Source organism: Ambystoma mexicanum, chromosome 11 (genome assembly GCF_040938575.1).
Source record: "Ambystoma mexicanum isolate Mex_15411 chromosome 11, UKY_AmexF1_1, whole genome shotgun sequence".
Lineage (NCBI taxonomy): Eukaryota > Metazoa > Chordata > Amphibia > Caudata > Ambystomatidae > Ambystoma > Ambystoma mexicanum.
In genome coordinates, this window is record NC_090934.1 from 426,814,664 (window position 1) to 426,834,548 (window position 19,885).

At 47.4% G+C, this 19,885-nt stretch overlaps 1 protein-coding gene across 3 annotated transcripts in view; it reads right to left on the reverse strand.

The window, feature by feature from the left end:
* LARGE2 (LARGE xylosyl- and glucuronyltransferase 2) overlaps positions 1 to 19,885 on the reverse strand; it is a 417,721-nt gene that overhangs the window by 188,093 nt on the left and 209,743 nt on the right. For all 3 annotated transcript variants that reach the window (XM_069623248.1, XM_069623250.1, XM_069623249.1), the window contains one exon: positions 3,788 to 4,053. In XM_069623248.1, the coding sequence (XP_069479349.1) occupies positions 3,788 to 4,053 (266 nt within the window). The remainder of the gene's footprint in view (positions 1 to 3,787; positions 4,054 to 19,885) is intronic.

A 19,885-nucleotide genomic window follows, 5' to 3' on the forward strand; every position in this document is an offset into this window, starting at 1 on the left:
TTAAAACTTTCATCAATACATCCTTCAACACAAACTCAGTCCCAACTAGCCTAAAAGAAGCTTGGGTGCGCCCTCTTCTCAAAAAACCCACTCAAGATCCCGAAAACGCCAACAACTATAGACCCATCACAACCGTTGCCTTCCTGCTCAAGATCCTCGACAAAGTTGCCTACACACAAATACAGCAATACCTGGAAGAAAACGGCATTTTAGGAAAAAGGCAATCGGGTTTCCGTGAATCGGCCCTACTAGATCTCAAAATCCAACTAAATGACATCATGGACAAAGGCAAACCTGCACTCCTGCTAGACCTATCTGCCGCCTTCGACCTGGTCAATCACGATATTTTAGGCACGCAACTCAAACATGAAGCCCACTTCTCGCCAGAAGCCATCTCCTGGGTCAAATCATTCCTCGAGGGTCGACTTATGAAAGTCTTTTCAGATTCTGCGAGTGCCGCCCCCACCACTATCCACTGTGGCGCCCCACAAGGGTCCTGCACTGCACCCACCCTATATAACCTCTTCACCTTCCCACCGTTCAATGACTTGGACCGTCGTCACATAGCATACACCAATTATGCTGACGACACGCAAGTCCTGCTCCCTCTCACAGGGGTCTATGAACAAGACGCAGCGGCATTAACCAAGATCTATACAGCCATCCAAACCTGGATGGCAGCCAATGGCCTCTGCCTAAATGGGGACAAAACCGAGATCCTACTAGTTGGCACCAAAGAAACACTAAAACTCCCACCGCAGTACAAATCCTTTAAAATAGATAACTCCACCATCACAGTCTCCACTGCAGTAAAAACGCTAGGAGTATACCTTGACTCCACTCTCTCCATGACACGGCAAGTCAATGCCATAGCTTCCTCTGCCACACTCACCACTAAGATAATCAACGCTGTTAAACCCTTCCTTTCCACTAAAAACTGCCTGGCCGTAGCAAGAGCCACAATAGGTACCAAATTGGACTATTGCAATGCCCTCTTGGGCACATCTGTACAAAACTTAAAAAAAATGCAAGTCACACAAAACAATGCCCTAAGAGCAGCCCTAAGCATCCCCAAAAGGGAGCACATCTCCCAAGCCAGAAAAGAAGCCCACTGGTTACCAATAAAATAACGGATACTATTCAAATCCATGGCCATCACCCACAGATGCCTTTCTGAAAAGGCTCCGCCCTATCTTTCCGAAAGAATCACCCTTAACACATCCACTAGACCCACTAGGTCACACATGACCAATCAGACCTACGTACCCACATTTAAAAGAAGCAAAGCCAGGGGGGTCGAGCTTACAACACCTAGCACCCAAAAATTGGAACGCACTCCCCACCGCGCTCATGAACGAAAACTCATACCATATCTTCCGCAGACTACTCAAAACCACGTTGTTTAACTAACTCCATCCTACTGTATTTTCACAACTGTATGTATATAAGCACAATTGTATGTGTATATGTTAACATGTATGCCTGTAAAAAGTTAAGATTGCCTTCAGCGCCACAATGCCCCTGGGTAGATGTGCGCTATACAAATCTAAATAAATAAATAGTTAATGTACAAATATGTGCTTCCCACTTGGTCTTCTGGCTTGCCAAGTACAGACACGAGGAAGATTACTTGTTTGGGTGCGGCTCCCAGACCCATATTTCTCTGTCCTTATAATTTGGTAGACTTGGTTCATTCTCCTATCAAGTACTGCCACAAGGAAGATGACTTGCCTCTGTGTAACTGTTAGGGTCCCAGCCACTTCTTCTCCGTTTGGGGTTGGGGTTTCCTTTACCCCTGTTATGTATCTTGCGTTCCATGTTAGCACCTTTCTGCTCCTCTGGTGAGCCTGTAGCCACTTGCTCATTACTAGGCCGTGAGGGAGCTACCTCTGCCCGCCTGGTGACCGTCCCTGTGCCCCCTTTGGCTTTCCTGCACTGCATGTTACCTTGCTTTGGGACTCGGTAGCTTGCCAGGGCTTCCTGGGGCTGAACGCCACCCTTTTGCTTCACCGTGCCGGCGGCGGCGTCTGCGGCTGTCCGGCGTCTCCTGTTCTCGGGCTGCTCAGCTTCCCTTCTTCTGAGTAGTAGATGTGGCTCTGCTCTTGCGAAGCCCTCCGGGAAGTCTTGCGGCTCCGCACCTGCATCCTCCATTCCGGCTCCCGGACAGGATTCTAAACTCCTGCGCTGGAGATCCTTTGCACCGTATGCCTCCTTTGGCTGGATTCGACAAGAGGTCTAGTCCTTTATCAACCTTTCTTCTATGTTGCAAGCATACTCTTTGTGAAAGGGTTAAGTCTGTCCTTTGGTTCCCAGGTGTGATCTTCATCGTTCCGCTGGGCCACTTCGTCTCAGTCCTAGATTTACTTGGGTCTAGTATGTCTTTTTTCATCCCAGTACTTCCCAAATTGACAACGTTTTGGGTATTACAATAGTAGATGTTTCTACAAGGTACTGAGCTCTCAGAAGAGAAGAAAGGAGAGTGGTGATGTGTGGTTGTGGTGTGATTTTCCGGGCCATGCCCATGAGATCCTCCCGCTGTGTACCACCCACAGGGGGACTGTTGGGTAGCACCCTCACCCCCGCCCCCTCCCCTGGCTTCATGGGAAGGGGCTCCCCCTTGGGGAGAAGTGACGACATCAAGGGATTCATAACACAGTTCAAAATTAAATCCCAAGACAGAAATGTCCCTAGGTTAAGGTAAGAAACCACATGATGTCAGATCCTAAGCAAGACAATAAATTAATGTACTAGAAAACAAAGAGCTTTGTCTAGGAGCTGTGCACTATGGAAGTCATATATAGCTTCAGCTAACTGAGAAGCATCCCAAGCCTGATTATGTCAGAGAGTCATATACGGTCTAGATAAGGCAGGATGCTATGGACTTTGAAAGCAGGAACCAAAAGGTGTTTGTGGCAATGTAATACTTCCCCAACCAAGTTCCTGTAGCAATCAGGGCCATGAGATTGGTCAGCATATATAAAAATAGGTTTCCTGTCCATCTGAACTGCCAATAGTGCGTCAGGTTTGTGTATGGCTACAATAAACCTATATTGTTTTAATATTCCACAGACTAACAATGTCTGTTCAGCCTTAAATAGCATCAGTAAAGAATAGTAGATTTGTGAATAGCAATTTGTTTTTAGATTCACTCAAGAAAGGGCATATAAAGGTCTGACCAGCACATAATATCATGAGCAGCACCTTTTACGATGGAAATATACGGGAAGCATGTCTGTGCTCCAGACAACTTGCAGCTCGAAGAGGGAGAATTACAGGCTTCCTAAAGTTGAGAGGGGTAGTAGGGATGGTGGAGAGAGGCAGAGAAGAGGGAGAGGTGGGTACTTTGAGACAGCATCTACACAAATGGGAACTAATAGTCTGAGATCCAGGGGGAAACAAGAAAGGACACCAACAATCCTACCACAAATACTGTGCCGTATGTGATATCACCCGTGCCATGACACTCTGCAGGCATCAGGTCTGAACTGTGTTTTAGATCATGTGAGCTCTAAGAATTTGCAATAAAGTGTTAGTAGACTTACCTGGTATGAGCAGGACATTCCGTTTGTATCCAGCAAGTGACCCCCTCGGATGCTGCAGACAACAAGAGCAGAAGACTGGTGCAGTGCCATGAGTGTGTTTGGCTTCAGACCATGCCCAATCTGAGAGCTCTAGTAAAAGGGGCCTCTATGACCAGCTCACTGAATCACTCTTTATGATTAACTTCTGACGATTACAAATCCAGTTAAAATTCTTTTTTAAAAAGAAGTCTACACATGTTTCTCACCTCACACTTCTCCACTGCTCGTTGTTTCATGCACTCGCTCTTATTCCGTCTTTTCTGGTCAGTAGCTTCCACATCCTCCGCAGACGCGGGCCACGGCTGGCTCACGTAGCTCCCATCACTGGCACTGCCTCGGACCTGCACCAGCTGAACACGAAGCTGGTGGTTCTCGTCCTCAATGGCATGCAGGCGTGCCTCCAATGCGTCCCGTTCGAGGCGAGGCGGAGGTTGGTCCCGGAAACAGGGAGGCAATAGAAAAGATCGGTTGCCTACAGAGTCAGGAGACAAACACCATGAGATGGCTGATAAATGAAACTGGCAAAACAACCTCAAAACTACCCTCCACTTCTGATCACCCTTAACATCTCAAAAAAACCTACCATTGGTAGGCGACCTATAATTAAGGCACCAGGTTTGATGGATCCTATTTATTTTTCTTTTCTGTCTGTATTTTTCGTTTGTTAGTCTTTTAATTGGTGTTTAGGAACATTTAATGTTTGATCTTTGCAATAAAAAAAGTTGCAACTCGTATTTTTCCACCTTAAGTCAAATGAAAAGTTATACTAGTGAGTACTTAAAAAAGCACATAGGACATACATGGATCTGGACTCCTACAAATTATGGAAGGCTTCCTTCAACCCTTTACTATAAACAGCAGATGTGGCCATACAGGAATACAAAAAAAAAGTTCTTGCACATAAAGCAAAGTTCCATTGTCACCTTTAAAACAAAAGCCTGCTCCTGCGATCGATTTTGAGATGAGACATACTACAGAAAGCAACATTTCTAACATTAAAAACAATGGCACAATGGAAATAACAAGCTCTCGTCATTTTTGGACTTGAAACATGACAAACAAGACAAACGCAATTGAATTCAACCTAAACATGTGACCTTTGTGTACAGCGCCAACTTCGTAAGAATCCCCCAACCCCTCTGCAACTTCTCACCGGTGGCAGTGAGCACTGCCCCATTGGGTTCTTACAACAGGCTGCCTGTACGCACCCTCCTCAAAGAATACAGTTTTAGTCTGGTAGCCACGCCTTCCCGGTGCTCCAACCACCCCCCATTTTTAAAACTACAGAAAGCTATTTAAACCGCTCCAATAAGAAATCACGTTCTTTTCCCTCCAACATTTGGCCTGCAAGGCATGACTGGCAGCTTGGAAAGCCGCTCCAGAGGCCGGTTATTTTGTGTTTTCTCAAATACACACAGAAAAAAGATAACCTTCCATTTGTATCTGAAAAATAAAACCAAATCAGTACAATAAAAACCCAAGAGCAGGTCCTATAATGCACAGTGACCTAATTGGAGAGAAGCAGAACAGTAGAGCAGTGGTAACCTTCAAGGAAATTCCTCTCCTCCCCAATGACCTACACCACATAGAATGGCAAACACTCTAGAGTACAGTACACACTAAACTGATAAACCTAATGTTGACGCTGTCTCTATTGCTTAAATAACTGACTTCACCAGCAAAGTAATGCCGATATGTCAACAGATATATTTACCCCTTTTCTCTGAATTCGATAAAACTAAGAACCCCAGCCCCTCAAGAAGAGTTTATTATTCTTCTTTGTCAGCCCCAAGGGCTATGTTTTTGGCACAGTGTGGGAAAGCCCTTCTGCCTCATCTTCCTGTTTTTGTATTCTCTGCATACTTTTGAAAACATAAGCCAACTCTTGGCTCTGAGACATTTCTATTCATTGGGTTTGCCCTACTTCAGTCTATAAGAACTACTATCAGGGGAGAGTTCTGAAATGACAAGCAAGTATCCTAACCACCAAAACCACCTGGACCTCTTGAGCACATCTCAAAGCCATCATGCATCCATAAATGGTCCGAGTCAATTTCCAAACACACCCAAGTTATAACTAACCTCCCAAGATGAGGTTGTCATTAAGATTTCATCTCGCTCTCCTGACAGGCCATTATTTTTCCTAAAATAGAGCCATATATATCCGACATACATCCCGGCTCACATGCTCATTGTGCCCCGTTAATCCTACCCTATTGTTTCTGTAAATAACCTTGTTTACCAATTTTACACCCAATTACCCTCTCCTCCTTTACTCCTACAGAAGACCACAGTCTGGTATCAACACACTGGGCTGGGGTCACAATTTGCTCACCCACGGACAAGGACGCCACACTTTAAGACCAGTATGGTGGTGACTGGCACAGTAGAAAAGCCGAATAACATGACCAAAACATTACAGAGTGAGCGGATCAACACTTCCATTTACTGTAGGGGCTTATGAAGCAAAATATAAATCATAGGAGTTTTGGGAGTGGGCAGTCGTGAGGATAGCATTTGGTGGAAGCCATAATAAGGTGGTAAGAGTGCAGGATCAAGTATTGCAGGGCGAAAAAGGGCATGGTACAGGACAGAACGTGGTGAAGATGGAAGACAAAACAGGCAATCCTGGAGTTCGAGATTTCTTTATTGGCGGTTTGTAACAGGCTACACATTGCTAATAAAATAGTCTAACAATAGGAGTGCTGCTTGGTCATTCATTTCTTGGTCGACTGCTGCTTTATTAGTAGCCGTGGGCCTGACTCTGAACGACCAGTGGCTTCCGTTTCAGTGTCCTCATCTCTACATTGTCTGGAGCTATGCAGGGAGCTGTCAAGCAAATCTTACTTGAGGGCCACAGGTTTAAAGTCAGTGGAAATGAGCACCAAACTTGGGCTTCATCTGATTCACAGGAAGGTCAGGTTCCAGGCAACGCTGTGGTGGTCACTACATTCAAAATTTGCAGGCTTCCTCCCAGGTATTTCTTACTTGGATGTGGGTTCAGGACTGCATCCAGACATCACGCACCAAACCAATAATTTCTGGCTCTGTGGCTTTGGAAATTCAAGAACTGCAGTCATGTCCATATCTAATTCTCTCTCCACTAGAACTAATTCTGGCTGGTGGACTCGGCTGTGCCCTAAGGCACAAAAAGGGGCGGAATCGGGGACCCTAAATTTCTTCTCATACCGATCCCTCTTGGCAGGCGTCGTGGACAGGTTCTTCAGGAGAGAAAGTCCCTCCTTCCAGATGTCATCAATCAATGGTACCGCAAGGACAGTCTTCCTCTTGGCTTCGCGCCGCTGATAGAGGAAACCTTCCTTCTTCTGTTCCTCAGGGCAGAGCTGAAAAAGCTCGGATGCCCTGGCAATCATGGCGTAGAAGGAGGCAATTTCGGCGGGTGGGGAGGCCCGAGGGAGTGGTGATGGAAGGCCCGTCCCGTCACCAACGTCGTCATCCGTCCCCGTCGTGGCCGTATCCGTTCCCGTGTCATCCCCCGGAACAGGGGAAGGAGGTGAAGGCTGAGCGGGCCGCGAGGGCTGGAAAGGCTGAACTCTCCTCCGCTTGTTCGGAGGGCTTCCCGACGGGCCCGGCTCTGTTGGGTCATCCGTTGGGGTGAGAGGCAATCTTGTCCTTGTCTCCGTGCATAAGGCTTGGATTGCCATCCAAAAGGCCACCGAATTGTCCTGAGGCTCAGGCCCCGGCTGCGATTGCTGCTACTCCTCCATGGGAGTCTCGTCGGCGCCACCGTCGCTCTCTTCGTCTGCCTCCTCGGGGTTCCCCAAACCTCTTGTTGAGGCCCTGCACGACTTCAACCAGCTCCTCCTCAGAGGCTGTATCCGTGTCCGTGACGGCCACCGCCCCCCTCTTTTTCCACCGGGGTTTTATCGATGGGCTGAAAAGAGGATTCCCTGCGTGGCTTCGCCAGGGTCGCCGCGACTCCCTGAATAGAGGCCTTCTCCTGGTGAATCAAGGCCTTCACCACCTTTGGCGCGCTTGAGGCCTTCACCTTGGGGGAGGGGTCACCGCCTCGCTTCCTCTCGGCTGATCCCTTTGAGATCGACCAGGGGCCTCTCCAGAAGCTTAGCCGGGTTCTCGGATTTCCTCTTTCCCGAGCCAGAGCGTTGGCTCGTGGTTGATGGCATCGGTGAAAGTGCGCCCTGCCTGGCAGCTGAGGAGCCCGACCCTTCGACGCTTCCGGTGCCCGCGGACTAGCAGTGCTTTACCTTCTGTTGGGCTCCCGTCGCCGGGGCGCCATCACAGGACTTAGAACACCGCGCGGACTACTTCTTCTCACCTGCTGGGCCCTTCTCCAGCCAGCTGGTGAGGCGGGACCGACGATCCCTCATAGTCTGCTCCGACAGGTTCTTGCAAAACGCACAGTCCTTTTCCACATGCGTCTTGTCTTTGTGAAGGCAGTAGAGACATCTCGAATGCTCATCCTCCTTGAAAACATTCTGTAATCCGCATCCAGAGCAGTTCCTGAACAGCTTGTATCCGGGTGTTGAGCTTCCCTTGTCCTGGGCCATGTCCACGAGGTAGGCATCAGATATTCTGGAACCTTCCAAGAAGTGTAACTCAATGAAAACTTCGCCCATGAGGGGCGTAGAAAATTCCAAAATGGATCCCCGTTGATCGGAAGTAGAAACGGTGGAGCTTGAGGCTCGATTGACCGAAAAAAAGAGATAAAACTCCTTGAAAAAATGCAAAACGCAGTAAAAGCTCGAGAGCTATAGCACGAGGACCCCCAACACTTGAACGTGCGGTAAAAATCTGAGGATGGCTGCCGGGGGCGGGGCTTAGGGAGAGGGCAGTCATTGGTTGGGGGCAGTATGACCCAGAGACCAGCGATTGGTTACTACTAAGAAAGACAGATCAGAAACAAAACTGATACTGATTTTTTCTTTACCGAGGATTCCCAGCCTGACGACGGGGTATATTCATGAGCATGTGAATCCATGCCAGACCCCATGCTGGAGAACAAACGTTCTCTCATTAATGCGGCTAGTACCGTGTTGAGACTCCATGGAGGAACAATCTTGCTTTGACTGGGAAAAAGAGTGTGCGAGTCCTTCGAAAAAAGTCTTAACGATGGTCAATGGGTGAGACACTAGGGAAAGCTGATGAGGTTTGGTTATGTAAGCGGCCTCAGTCGAGATATGGACCTTAATGGAAGATATTGCTAAACCCTCTTTAGCTAAGTGTAAGAGGTAAGGTAGTATTTGCTCTGCAGTTGCCAAGAGGGGGATCTTTGTTAGTCTGTAGACACCATGTTCTCAACCGTTTCCACTTTTTGTGTTCTAGTAGACGGGACCCTTGCAGCCCGTAGTATATCCCAGCACACGGGATCTAGCGTGAGGTTGTGAAACTTTCGTTGCCGAAGAGTCAGCCACTGAAGAACAGACTTGGTAGGTTGTGGTGAAGTAGCTTACCCTTCTGCTGAGATAAGAGGTGCGAGTGGGGTTGGAGATAGGCCAGTTTCTCGATCACTAGTTGAAGGAGCATCAGGTACCAGATCTAGCATGCCCACATCAGGGCTTTTAGTATCACAGTGCAGGGCTGCTTCATTCTGCGCAGTACCCATCAGATTAAGGGTGTAGGTGGAAACCACTAAAGGAATTTTCCCTTCCATGGTACGGAGAATGCGTCTCCCAGGGAGTGCCTTTCCGGATACCTGGAAGCAAACTGACCGCATTTGGTGTTCTCATGAGTTGCAAAACAGATCTATGCTGGGCTTCCCCCACATGCAGACAATTCTGTCGAGATCTTCGTTGTTGATCTCCCACTCGTGTGATTGTAGGAAATGGCAGCTGAGCTTGTCTGCTAAAATGATGTCCTAGCTAAGAAGGTGCTTCGCTCTCATGTGAATTTTGTGATGAAGTGCCCAATTCCAGGGCATTTGTGCTTCCTGCGAGAGAATGTTGGACTTGGTACCCCTCGTTTGTTCGTGTAGTGCATCAACATGGTGTTGTCCGTCTGCACTGTCAGCATCTGGCCTGTCAGAACTGGAAGGACTTTAAAGCCCACCGAATGGCCCAGAGTTCCAGGACGTTTATGTGTAGGCGAGATTCTGTTGGTGACCGTATACTGCTAGCCTGGAGGCGGTCTAGATGACCGCCCCATCCCGAGATTGGTACCTCTGCCCTCAGTAGTAGGGTGAATGTAGGGAATTGAAAATTGAGAACTTGTAGAAGATTGGGGCGGCAGGCCCACCATCTGAGTACCTTGTGAAAGATTGGAGTGAGATGAACAAGGTCTTCCCATGACCTCAAGTGGTCGCATCTTTAGCCTGCAGTTTGGTATGAGGCAGATATGGGATGCAATCACGCCCAAAAGGGACTTGTATTGCCTGACAGAGTTTGTCCTGTCTCCAAACCATGCAATGAGATTTTGCACTGCTGTCACTCTGACGAGGGGCGTACGCTGGGGACTCGGGTGTTGAGGTCTGCCCCTAGAAAAATCGCTGTTTGCGCAGGCAGAGACGAGTACGTGTCCTCATTGACTGGGAACACTAGGTCCTGCAGAAGTGATGATGTTGTTTCCACTGCTTCGGATGCTGTGTTCACAGAGGTTTCCTTCACTAACCAATCGTCCAGGTAAGGGAAGACCTGGATTCCTGAGCGCCTGAGATGGGCGGCTACCGGGGCTAAGCATTTCGTGAACACTCTTGATGCGGAGTTTAATCCGAATGGCAGCACCTACAACTGGAGGTGTTGGTTGTAGACTGAACAGGAGGTATTTTCTGTGTTGGATGGAGGGCAATGTGAAAATACGTGTCCTCCAAGAGTAGAGTGGCAAGGACAATGTCTGTTTTGAGCCAAGGGAGAACCAATTGTAGGGAAGTCATTTTGAACTTTAGTTGGCAAACAAATTTGTTGAGGGCCTGCTATTCTAGGATCGGGTGCCACTGGCCGTTTTTCTTTCGCACCAGGAAGAAATGGGAGTAGAAACAGTTTCCCCTCTGAGGAGGGGGTACCCTCTCTATGGCTGCCTTTCATAGTAGTTTGGTGGCTCTTTGGTGGTAGGTGGGGTGGTGGTTTCTGTACAAATGATATGGTGTGTCCTCCTTTTATCACTTGAAGCACCCATTTGTCTGACGTTATGTTGTTCCCTTGTTCGAGGTGGCTTGAGACGCGTCCTCCTACCGGGGTTGGATGTGGGAGGAGCATTGGCTAAGGGTCCATTCTTTTTGGCCTGGGTCCCGTCTTGTTCCGAGCCTCTCTTGCCGTGCTGATTTTGGTACCTGTTGTAACCTTGTTGGTACCTGCGCCCCGACTGGTAGGGATGTGAGGAAGACGTCTGACCCTGGAAAGATTTTCCATAAGACCTGTATTTGGCGCTGTTGCCTCTAAAGGAACGTTGGTCCTTGCTTTGTCCTTTAAAGAGCTAATTGTTCTAGCTGTGTCTGTGGCGGCCTTGATTCCCTTTAAGTGATCATCAATCTTTTTGCCGAATAAGTCTTGACCATCGAAGGGCATGTCCAAGATTTGGGCTTGTACCTCTGGTCTGAAACTGGTGGCCGTCATCCAGGCCTGGCGCCTAAGTACTGTTCCGTGTGCCATCTGCCTGAAACCACAGTGAGCGGTGTCCAGCAAGGTGTCCATCGTGTGGTCCAAGACTGCCTCGCTGTCTGCAATGATGGACTTAGCCTCCTATTGGAATTCCTCCAGGAGATGCTCTGTCAGTTTAGACATGGAGAGCCATAGCTCTCTGTCAAACCCAGCCATCATGACCATGGAGTTGCTGGCCCGAACTGTAAACGATGTCGCTGTTGAGACCTTGCGGCCAATGGCTTGTGTCCTTCCTTATCCGGTGGAACAGTGAGGAGGGGAAGCCGGGTTTTGCAGTCTTTTTCTTGCTGCTATGTTAATGCCAGAGTCAGGTTTTGGATGGCCTCTGAGGCATAAAGGGGCCGAGTTTGGGGCCTTGTTCTTTTTCTACAGTCTAGCTACTAGTGCTGGGGTGGAGAGCGGTGTAGCAAGGATCTTTACACCTGCATCCCAGATGGTTTCCAAAATAGGGATTGTAGTGATGGCGCGGTGCCTCTTGCCCCTATGTTCATACAGAACCAATGCTTTTTCTTCAGTAGAGGCCTGAATCTTGAAAACTTCTGCTGAATTTGCCATGATTGTGTGAAAATATACCACATCGTCTGGAGGTGATGAACCCCCGGTAAGTCCTGTTTCTTTTGTTTCTCAATGGTCACTGACTCTCAGTCGTCTGGGTCTGTGTCTGGCGAGTCCTGTAGCAGCTGACCCTCCTCAGGCTTGTCTTCCTGTCTGTCTGAGTTGGAGAACTCCCTAAAGGGGTCATCAGGTTCCTCTTCGAAGTGAACAGGTGATTCTGGTCCCAATATCGAGGGAGAGAATCTTGCCCTTTGTTGGCGAATATCTTGGGGGTGATGGAGAATGTTTCCTCCTCTGGGCGCCTTCCGATGGCGTTCGTGCCTTTGGTGGCTGTCCCTTGAAGTGGACTGACAAGGCCGTGGTGAGTGGCAAAGCATGCGGTCCATAGGGGACCTGCTCCGATCACGGTGCACAGGTGATGTGTTTTGCAGTCGTCTGTCTGCTGAGACAGACTGGGTGGAGTGTCTCGCCCTTTGTCTCCTGATGAATCCTTCCATAATCCTGTGCATCGATTGTAAAAGCACTGGGTCGAAAGGGTCTGCAGCATCCTCCATTGTAGGTTGCCAGTGATGGCTATTTTCTTTGGGCTGAACTGCTAAAGGTCTCGTCCCTGCTGAGAATTCCTTCTGTAGGATATCTGGGAGCTCATTAATTTCAGTGATAGGCGAGAAAGAAACAGCGCCTTCTCGGCCTTCCAATTGCGAATGAACGCTTAAGACGTCATCTGGCTGAGGCAAAAGCTCCTCGATGGCCTTCATAGGAGTTCCTGACCTGACCGTAGACAAAAGCTTTGTCGACAGACTCTCCGTGGACGACTTAGCCATTGACGGGTGCTTTGTCGACGAGGAGGTCTTCTTCGTCGATGAGTGCTTGCTCGATGACTCCTTCATGGACTAATGCTTCGTCGACAAGCCCTTCGCTGTAGACAACGGTTTAACCGTTAACGCCAGTGCCGTTCTAGTAGTCAGTGGTTAACTTGGTCATGGACGGAGTCTCCGTGGACGACCGCGTCACCGACGAGCGAGAAGAAAAAGATAAGTCTTTACCCTTTTGTGGATCTCCCGTCACCATACCCTCCTGGGTTCTGGAAGGTTCATTAGAGGACTTTCAACTCCTCTTCTTGGCCTTAGCTGGTGGGGAGTGTGCTTTGTCCACTGAAGAAGCTCTCTTTTTGTGAGCTTGCTTCTCGGTGTGCCTGGAGGAGGTTGATAGTGCAGTCTTGCAGGATTCCTCATCTTAGGACATGTGCCTACTCTCCGGGTCTAAAAGTAGTCTTCTGTGCCTGTCCTCCAGGGTTTTCTTGGTGAATGTCTGGCAAATACTGCATGCCTGGATGTTGTGAGGGTAGAGGCAGTAGATGCAAAGTTTGTGTGGGTCCCTGACAAAGATTACCTTCTTGCCACACTTGGAACAGTCCTTGAAGAGAGAAGTCTTCTCCTTGACAGTTTGGCATTGTTCAGCCATGAGGGGAGATGAGTGATCCAGACACATGACGATTTTGTGTGTGTGACGAAAAAATAGACTTCTGAGAGTAAAGCTAAGAAGCCCTTGTAAGAAGGAAGCAGAAAAGCTTAAAATCGGTTTTAAATTACATTTGAAAAAAAATTGAAAAAGCTTAGAGATCTCAAGAGGATTCCCCTAAAACACAGTGAAAAATCTGAAGATGGGTGACTGGGGTGGAGGCTGAGCCCTCCCACCTCATTGGTTACGGCCTAAAAGGACCAAAAGGAGGTGGAGGGACTCCACAAGTGAAAGGCTACACAAGCCCTATAGGGCGCAGTGGGTGTACTTTTCTTTTCTTTCCCAAGGGAAAGAAAGTTTTCATATATTATTTTCTATTAATTAATTACAGAGGATTCTCAGTCTGACGACGGGGAATATTCAAGCATGTGAATCTATGAAAGATCCAATGCTGGAGAAAAGTGGTTTCTCATTAGGTTGGAAGTGTAGTGTAGGGGGAGGGGAGGGAACAGGTCTACATGTTAAGTAGGAGAGTCTGGGGTTGGCTGTGGAGCAAATTTGGAGGAGAACGTTTATGGATTATTGTGGGTATGCTACAGGAATCTCAGCAGATTACTGCAGGAACAGGTGAAAACCCGGAAAAGAAAATGCATCATAGAAACCAGCGAGTTAAAGGGGGTAACGAGAGAGTGGCATGGAGGAAAAACACAAGGGAGTGGTAGGACCAGGAAAATGGGTGACCTATGGCGAGTAGCATTCGGGAGAAGGATTTTTAATTTTGGAGCATTTTACCGTTATCACCGGAATCGGCAAACGTTTCCAGACCATGGGAATAAAAAGGGGTATAATCATTTGCACTACTACGACTTGTTGGCAGTCTTTAAAACCGGCAGATTGGATCAGAATTACTAGGCAGGGGTATTTGGGTCTTTTTGAATGATTAGTGAAAAATGTATATGTACAAAAGGCCATGGCCGAGGGCCTCGGGTAGTGGGGCACTGGGAAAGGCTGAAGGAAAGTGGACCCGGAGGCTGCTGGCCATGGATAGGCTATGGTCGTGGGATTTGGCTAGGTACTGCGGAGAGGAGTATGGGCCTCAGCCAGTAGGCCAGGGCCAGTGGACTTCCCTCTTTAAAATCATTGATGCAACATGTACAGTGGACATGGCCACAAAGAAAGTACAGTATTACCCAACCATATCAAATTCAGAGAAAAGAAACTTTAGTTAAGAAAGGTGAATGGATGTATTGCACTAAAACATTCAGCGGGTGTGGGGAGCGAGGAGTATCTTAACTCGGCATCCACTGATTGCAAAGCACATAAGCACATACATCACAGAAGAGATTCACATTGAGATACAAAATCCTTCACTATCCTTTAAATAGTGCCCCTAGAGGATTTTGAAGCTCTTGCAGGGGTGGGGTGTATGCCGCACACTAGTACATAAAGAGCTTTAGCAGATTTACTCCTGATGGCAAAATCAAAGTCTGCAAAATTTGGACATGTACATGTATGCATGGCCTCTGGGATAACAAAGGGTTAAGGCATACATTTTATGTGAGCTTCTGCAGATCTGTACTGTTTTCCAATATATTTCTTTAGTTCGACGATTAAAGAAAAATCTGTTTATCTTCCACCGATTGATTCTCTTTTGCCCAAAGCACAATTCCTTTTTCCACCTCTTAGAAATGCTTTGAAGGTGTTCAAAATGAGGCGATTCTTCCCACTAATCCTTCATTAATTCCAAGCAATCTCAAAAGAAATGTACTCATTAAATGGCTGACAATGTAACTCAAAAGGGCTCATATACTAATGTTTGAAAGGATTCCCTTTGACATGATGAAGATAGGGTTTGCGGTCTGGCACGTTTTCCAAGAGAATAAGCACACCTACTGACCATGGGCATCACAGAAAATAACAATAAATATGCATATGTGAGCGCCTCCCATGGGAAGACGGGAAAGGCCATTGTCCCGGATTTGAGGCTCCCAATCTTTATATAGATTATCATTATAAAAGTCGCTTACAAAGCAACTGAGTAAAGATTTGCTTGTAACACCCCTTAGTAAGAGTCCGGATCGCTAATTTGGTGCGCAATACTCCATTTAATACAACCCGCATAAACATTAATGTTATATCAGAAATGTATTTTTGGGGCCCCTTTTACTAACTGTCGAAGTTGCAGTAGTGAATGTAAGGACTGGAAGGGGGGTTTATCTGTGAAACTACCCACTATGGTTGGGGTAGTAACACAGAGGAACCCCCGCTAAGGCTCTCAAAGAAGTAGCAATGGACGAGCAGCTAAGGCGGAGACTCACAGGGAGGTGTAGCAGGCTGGTCGTTAGGTACAATGGATCTCGAAGCCCCCACAAAGGAATGTCTACACACTATGTTATGTGTGAACACTTATTTTATTAAATAAAGATTAGGGTTAGGTGAATATATACATATAAATAAGGCTTACTTTGTATTCCGGAAACTCCACTCTAACAATCAACATAATATGTACAGTACTATGTGTTACCACAGTTATTCTTAGATTCAGCAATAATGCACCAACTGGTATATGTCATAAAATGCACTAAAATTACTAAACACTGAACCTCAAAACACAACTGTAGAAATGCAGGCAATTATTTTAGAACACTGCCAGAATGCTTTTTAGATTTGAAAGGCAGCACAATGTGGCGATCCCGCTCACCTGGACAACCTGCAATAAAAGGGTAAGTTATACGTTGCATTTATGTTAATACACAGTCCTTATGTGTTCATTAATTGTCTGTTCTTGCTTCTACAGGTCCCACCACCCACCAGGTACATGGGAAGCAGCAAGGGAACCGAGATTAGGACAAGTCTGTGGCCCTTGTGTTACTCCTGGAGGGAGGGCCACTCTACCTCGTTGCAGTACCTTGGGTGCCTTGGAAGGCGAAGTGGCGGAGTCTCTCAGCTTTACTCGACGATGACCCTCAAGGATGGCCTCCCCCTAGAGAAAGAAGTCGCTGGGTCATTGCTTTCGAGCAGGTGAAGGGAACCAAGCAGTGCCAGAAAGGCAGTACCGATGGTCTGTCAAGGTGGTCTCCTTGGTGGGGTTACTATGCCGGCTGTGGATGTCCCACGAAGATGAAACTCACTGTGGACCTCGACAATGCAGAAGAGGTGAGAATGAGTCCTTTGGTTTCCATCAATGACCTTCAGTGGCGGCCGGTGCAGTGACAGAAGTAGGTGTCAGGTTTTGTAGGTTCGCGGTTTACACCCGTTTGGCTCTTCAGTGCTGCAGCCGCAGCACGGATGGCAGGATGGCTATGATGGCTTCTGCCGAGTAGGAGTTGAGCACTGGACTGCCCTGCAGACCTCCACCAAGTCTGGACCCTCAGGACTCATTCTTCAATGCAGAGGGACAGGAAACCCAACGGCGAGCAATTCAATATGGGTGGCGACTGGATAACCTCAGCCATGGAAAAGTGGACAGATATCGTGTTGCAGTGCCACTTTAGATTTCTTCAGTTGGTTACAACTTGGCAAGCTTTGGGTGTCGAGTAGCGCTATGCCAGGGTACCCCCTCTTCTGGGCGTTACACCACAGTCTTGCTTTCCAATGGTCACAGACAGCCTCCGGACCCTGGACAACGCTGTTGGACTTCTTCGGCATAATATGTCCAGTCACCTTTCTTCAGGACCCACAAAGATACTTCTGCAGGACAGCCAGGCACTCAGGGTTGGCTTGCAGGACACTTCTGGCGAATAACATCAGTTGCACGATGTCCCCTCGTAGCTACGAGAAGCGGTTGCCTGTCCAGGCCCTCTCTGGTTTGACCTTGAATCAGCACAGCAGCCTTTGGATTTGATGAAGAGTTGCAGCAGCAGAACCTCTTCCTCCAACTGGATTCAGGATACAGGCTTTCAGGAAAACTCCAAGCTACTGACACAAAGGTAAGTGAAAGGTCTTCTAATATACACAAATTCCCCCATTCAATCAGATTGAGCTAGTTTCAGCCAGCCAATTACACACTAATGCATTAATGCATCAGCCAATGAGGCTCACGGGCATTCAGTCCATTCTCCCAAAACCATTCACCCAAAACAATGGATGTGTATTGGAGACAACTCCCAGCCGTTCTGAGCATTTGCTGCATTCATTCAGTTTCAGACAGGGCTGTCTCAGGTAGGACCACAGGCTTTGTGTCACACAGCCAAAGCCAGACACCCACAACACAGAATGCGAGTTGACTCCTCTGTCCATTAAGTCAGATACCCAAAACAAGTAAGTCTCTGGGAAGGGCTCCTACCAATTATGCAGAAGGCAGCTGCAGAGCCATATGTGGTCCATCCACCCAACATCCAATCAAGGAGAAGGGAGCCGAGACAGGGCTTCTCGAGACTTTGAGAAAAGAAGAGAAACGCAGAAAGTCATGAGGCTTACAGTGGTCATCTTGCCTTTGTTCATTCATCTATTGATTCCTATGGCAGGGCCTGGGTGTCCCAAAAATGGAGGAGACCCAGAGCCACAGCAAAATCAGCTTGTAGCTGCCACCAGCCCATACCCTGCCCTGTGAGGCAATACACAGGTTCCCAAAAACACACATTAAGAGTACCAACGGGGACCCACCCGCCCCCTACCCATGGGCGCCATAGGAGTATCCCATGGGTCCTGTTCACCAAAGATAAAGACAAAGGGCTGCACTGACAGGGGTCCAAACTGGGCTCCTGTGCAGAAGACATACAGAAATTACACACTAGGGAAGTAGTAGGATAAGGACGGGAAAGACATATCCCACTAAAGCATTTCCAGCATCACAGTGAGACTCACTAAAGACTGCTGCTGAATTATGAATGGGTTGCCCCTAGTAGCTGATTTGGCTAAAAGGACAAGGACACTGAATAGTTCAGCATTTTCTCCCAGGTCGCACTCACTGGATGGTGATAGCCGAGTACTTGGTTGCACTGTGGTGTGGTCATTTTACAACTTGGGAGGTCACTTGCTCCCTGAAAAAGAGCAATGGGACTATTATGTCATTTTAGGTCCTGTGGCCTGGCAGTGTTCTTTTTTTAACCCTTCTTGTGTATTTGCAACTTGAAAAGCCATTTTGCCCATGTGAGCTCTGACCTCACAAGTGCTTTCCTGGTCGAATGGAATCCAGTTTCAGCTAGGTGAGGGTTTCCCAGCTACATCAATGCACATCCTTCTGTGCATGTCTGTGAAAGTGGAGTTTTGCTGTCCATCTTGTTAAGGCAGTTATTTGTAAAAACCCTCCACTGAGGGATCTACAACTGCTAGTTTCAATGGATGCTAACACACCTGACAAGTATGGTAAGCCAAACCTTGCTTAAAGCAAAGTAACTTGGACAGATGCTTAACTCTCAGGTAGGAGAAGCAGGGTGGCACAAAGGTATACTTAGTCCACACACTTGTCTCTAGACAATACACCACTCCAATATTCTGGAAAATATATACTTCAAATAAGTCACACATATAGAACTACAAGGTCAAATATGACACTTAATACATTGCATTAAAAAATACATAGCATACTATAAAAAAAAGAACATCTAAAAGGATTCTCCTCACTCCACTGCCTACATGTGGGTCCACCCCCAGAGGTAGGCCCCCAACATAAATTAATAGTGGGAGAACATGGGAACTACACAACCTAGCAAGCAGGTAAAGCCTCCTACGGGCTTGCACAATCAGGTATTTTGTCCTAATGACACAACACACTCCTGTTATAGATGAAAGGTCCTAGACCTGGTGGTCAGCTCCTAACAAAGGTAAGTAGGGGTCGGGAGAAAAAGAGTAGATATTTTAGCCAACAGGGGAAATAGCCTAAAAACAAAAAATCACTGATACACTACGTTAATGTAGACCTAGAGTACAATACTAAAAATACAAATGCACACATTGTACTCAAACCCAGTGATGGAGGGTAGGAAACATTTACAAACCCTAGCCAAAGGCCTCCAAGAATTAAGAATACATTTTAGCAACAGTTACCTTCGCAATACACTTTAGTGAAATACATTAACACAGTCAACAAAATAGCCTACAGCGTAATAGTGTATTCACCATTAGAGAAATGCAGACCACGACGTTACAAGTGTAGTATAAATCAGGGGTAAGTGTTAAAATGTTACAAGGGTTTCAGTGATAAATGCCCAGGGACAAAGAATTACCCCCAGAGTCACTTAGGGAGAGTTCCAGTGAAGATAGAAAGCTCCATAAGAATACATGGGATAAAAGTCTAAGGGACATCGGGTTTAATAGGAGCAAGTCAGCACAACCACACAGGTGCAGATTCCGAGGGCAACAAACAACCCCAGGGAAAACCAGAGGGGCCCTCAATTGAGAGATTATTCAAAGGTCGGAGGATGAACCTGTAGCCCCAGAGGGTGATGCAGCAAAGAAGGGGACCTCAATAGAAGTTTATGGAAAATATGAGACTCACCTCCAAAGAATCTCAACCCCGGACAAGAGGGACCCCTGAAGGCGAGTACCACAAATCTCCTCCACCCCAAGACTCAGAGGTAGGAACTTTCATCTGTAGTTACAGCGAAAACTGCTCCAGCCCATCAAAACAGCCCGGTACAGGGATTATTTTCCAGGTGTGGTACAAGATTCAGTGTTTAGGGCCTTGCACCCTGAGCCAGCAATGAACCACCCGACCCAGAAAAGGGCAACCTTCAAGCCTTAAGAGAGGATTTCTGTGAGCAAGAATCCAGGACA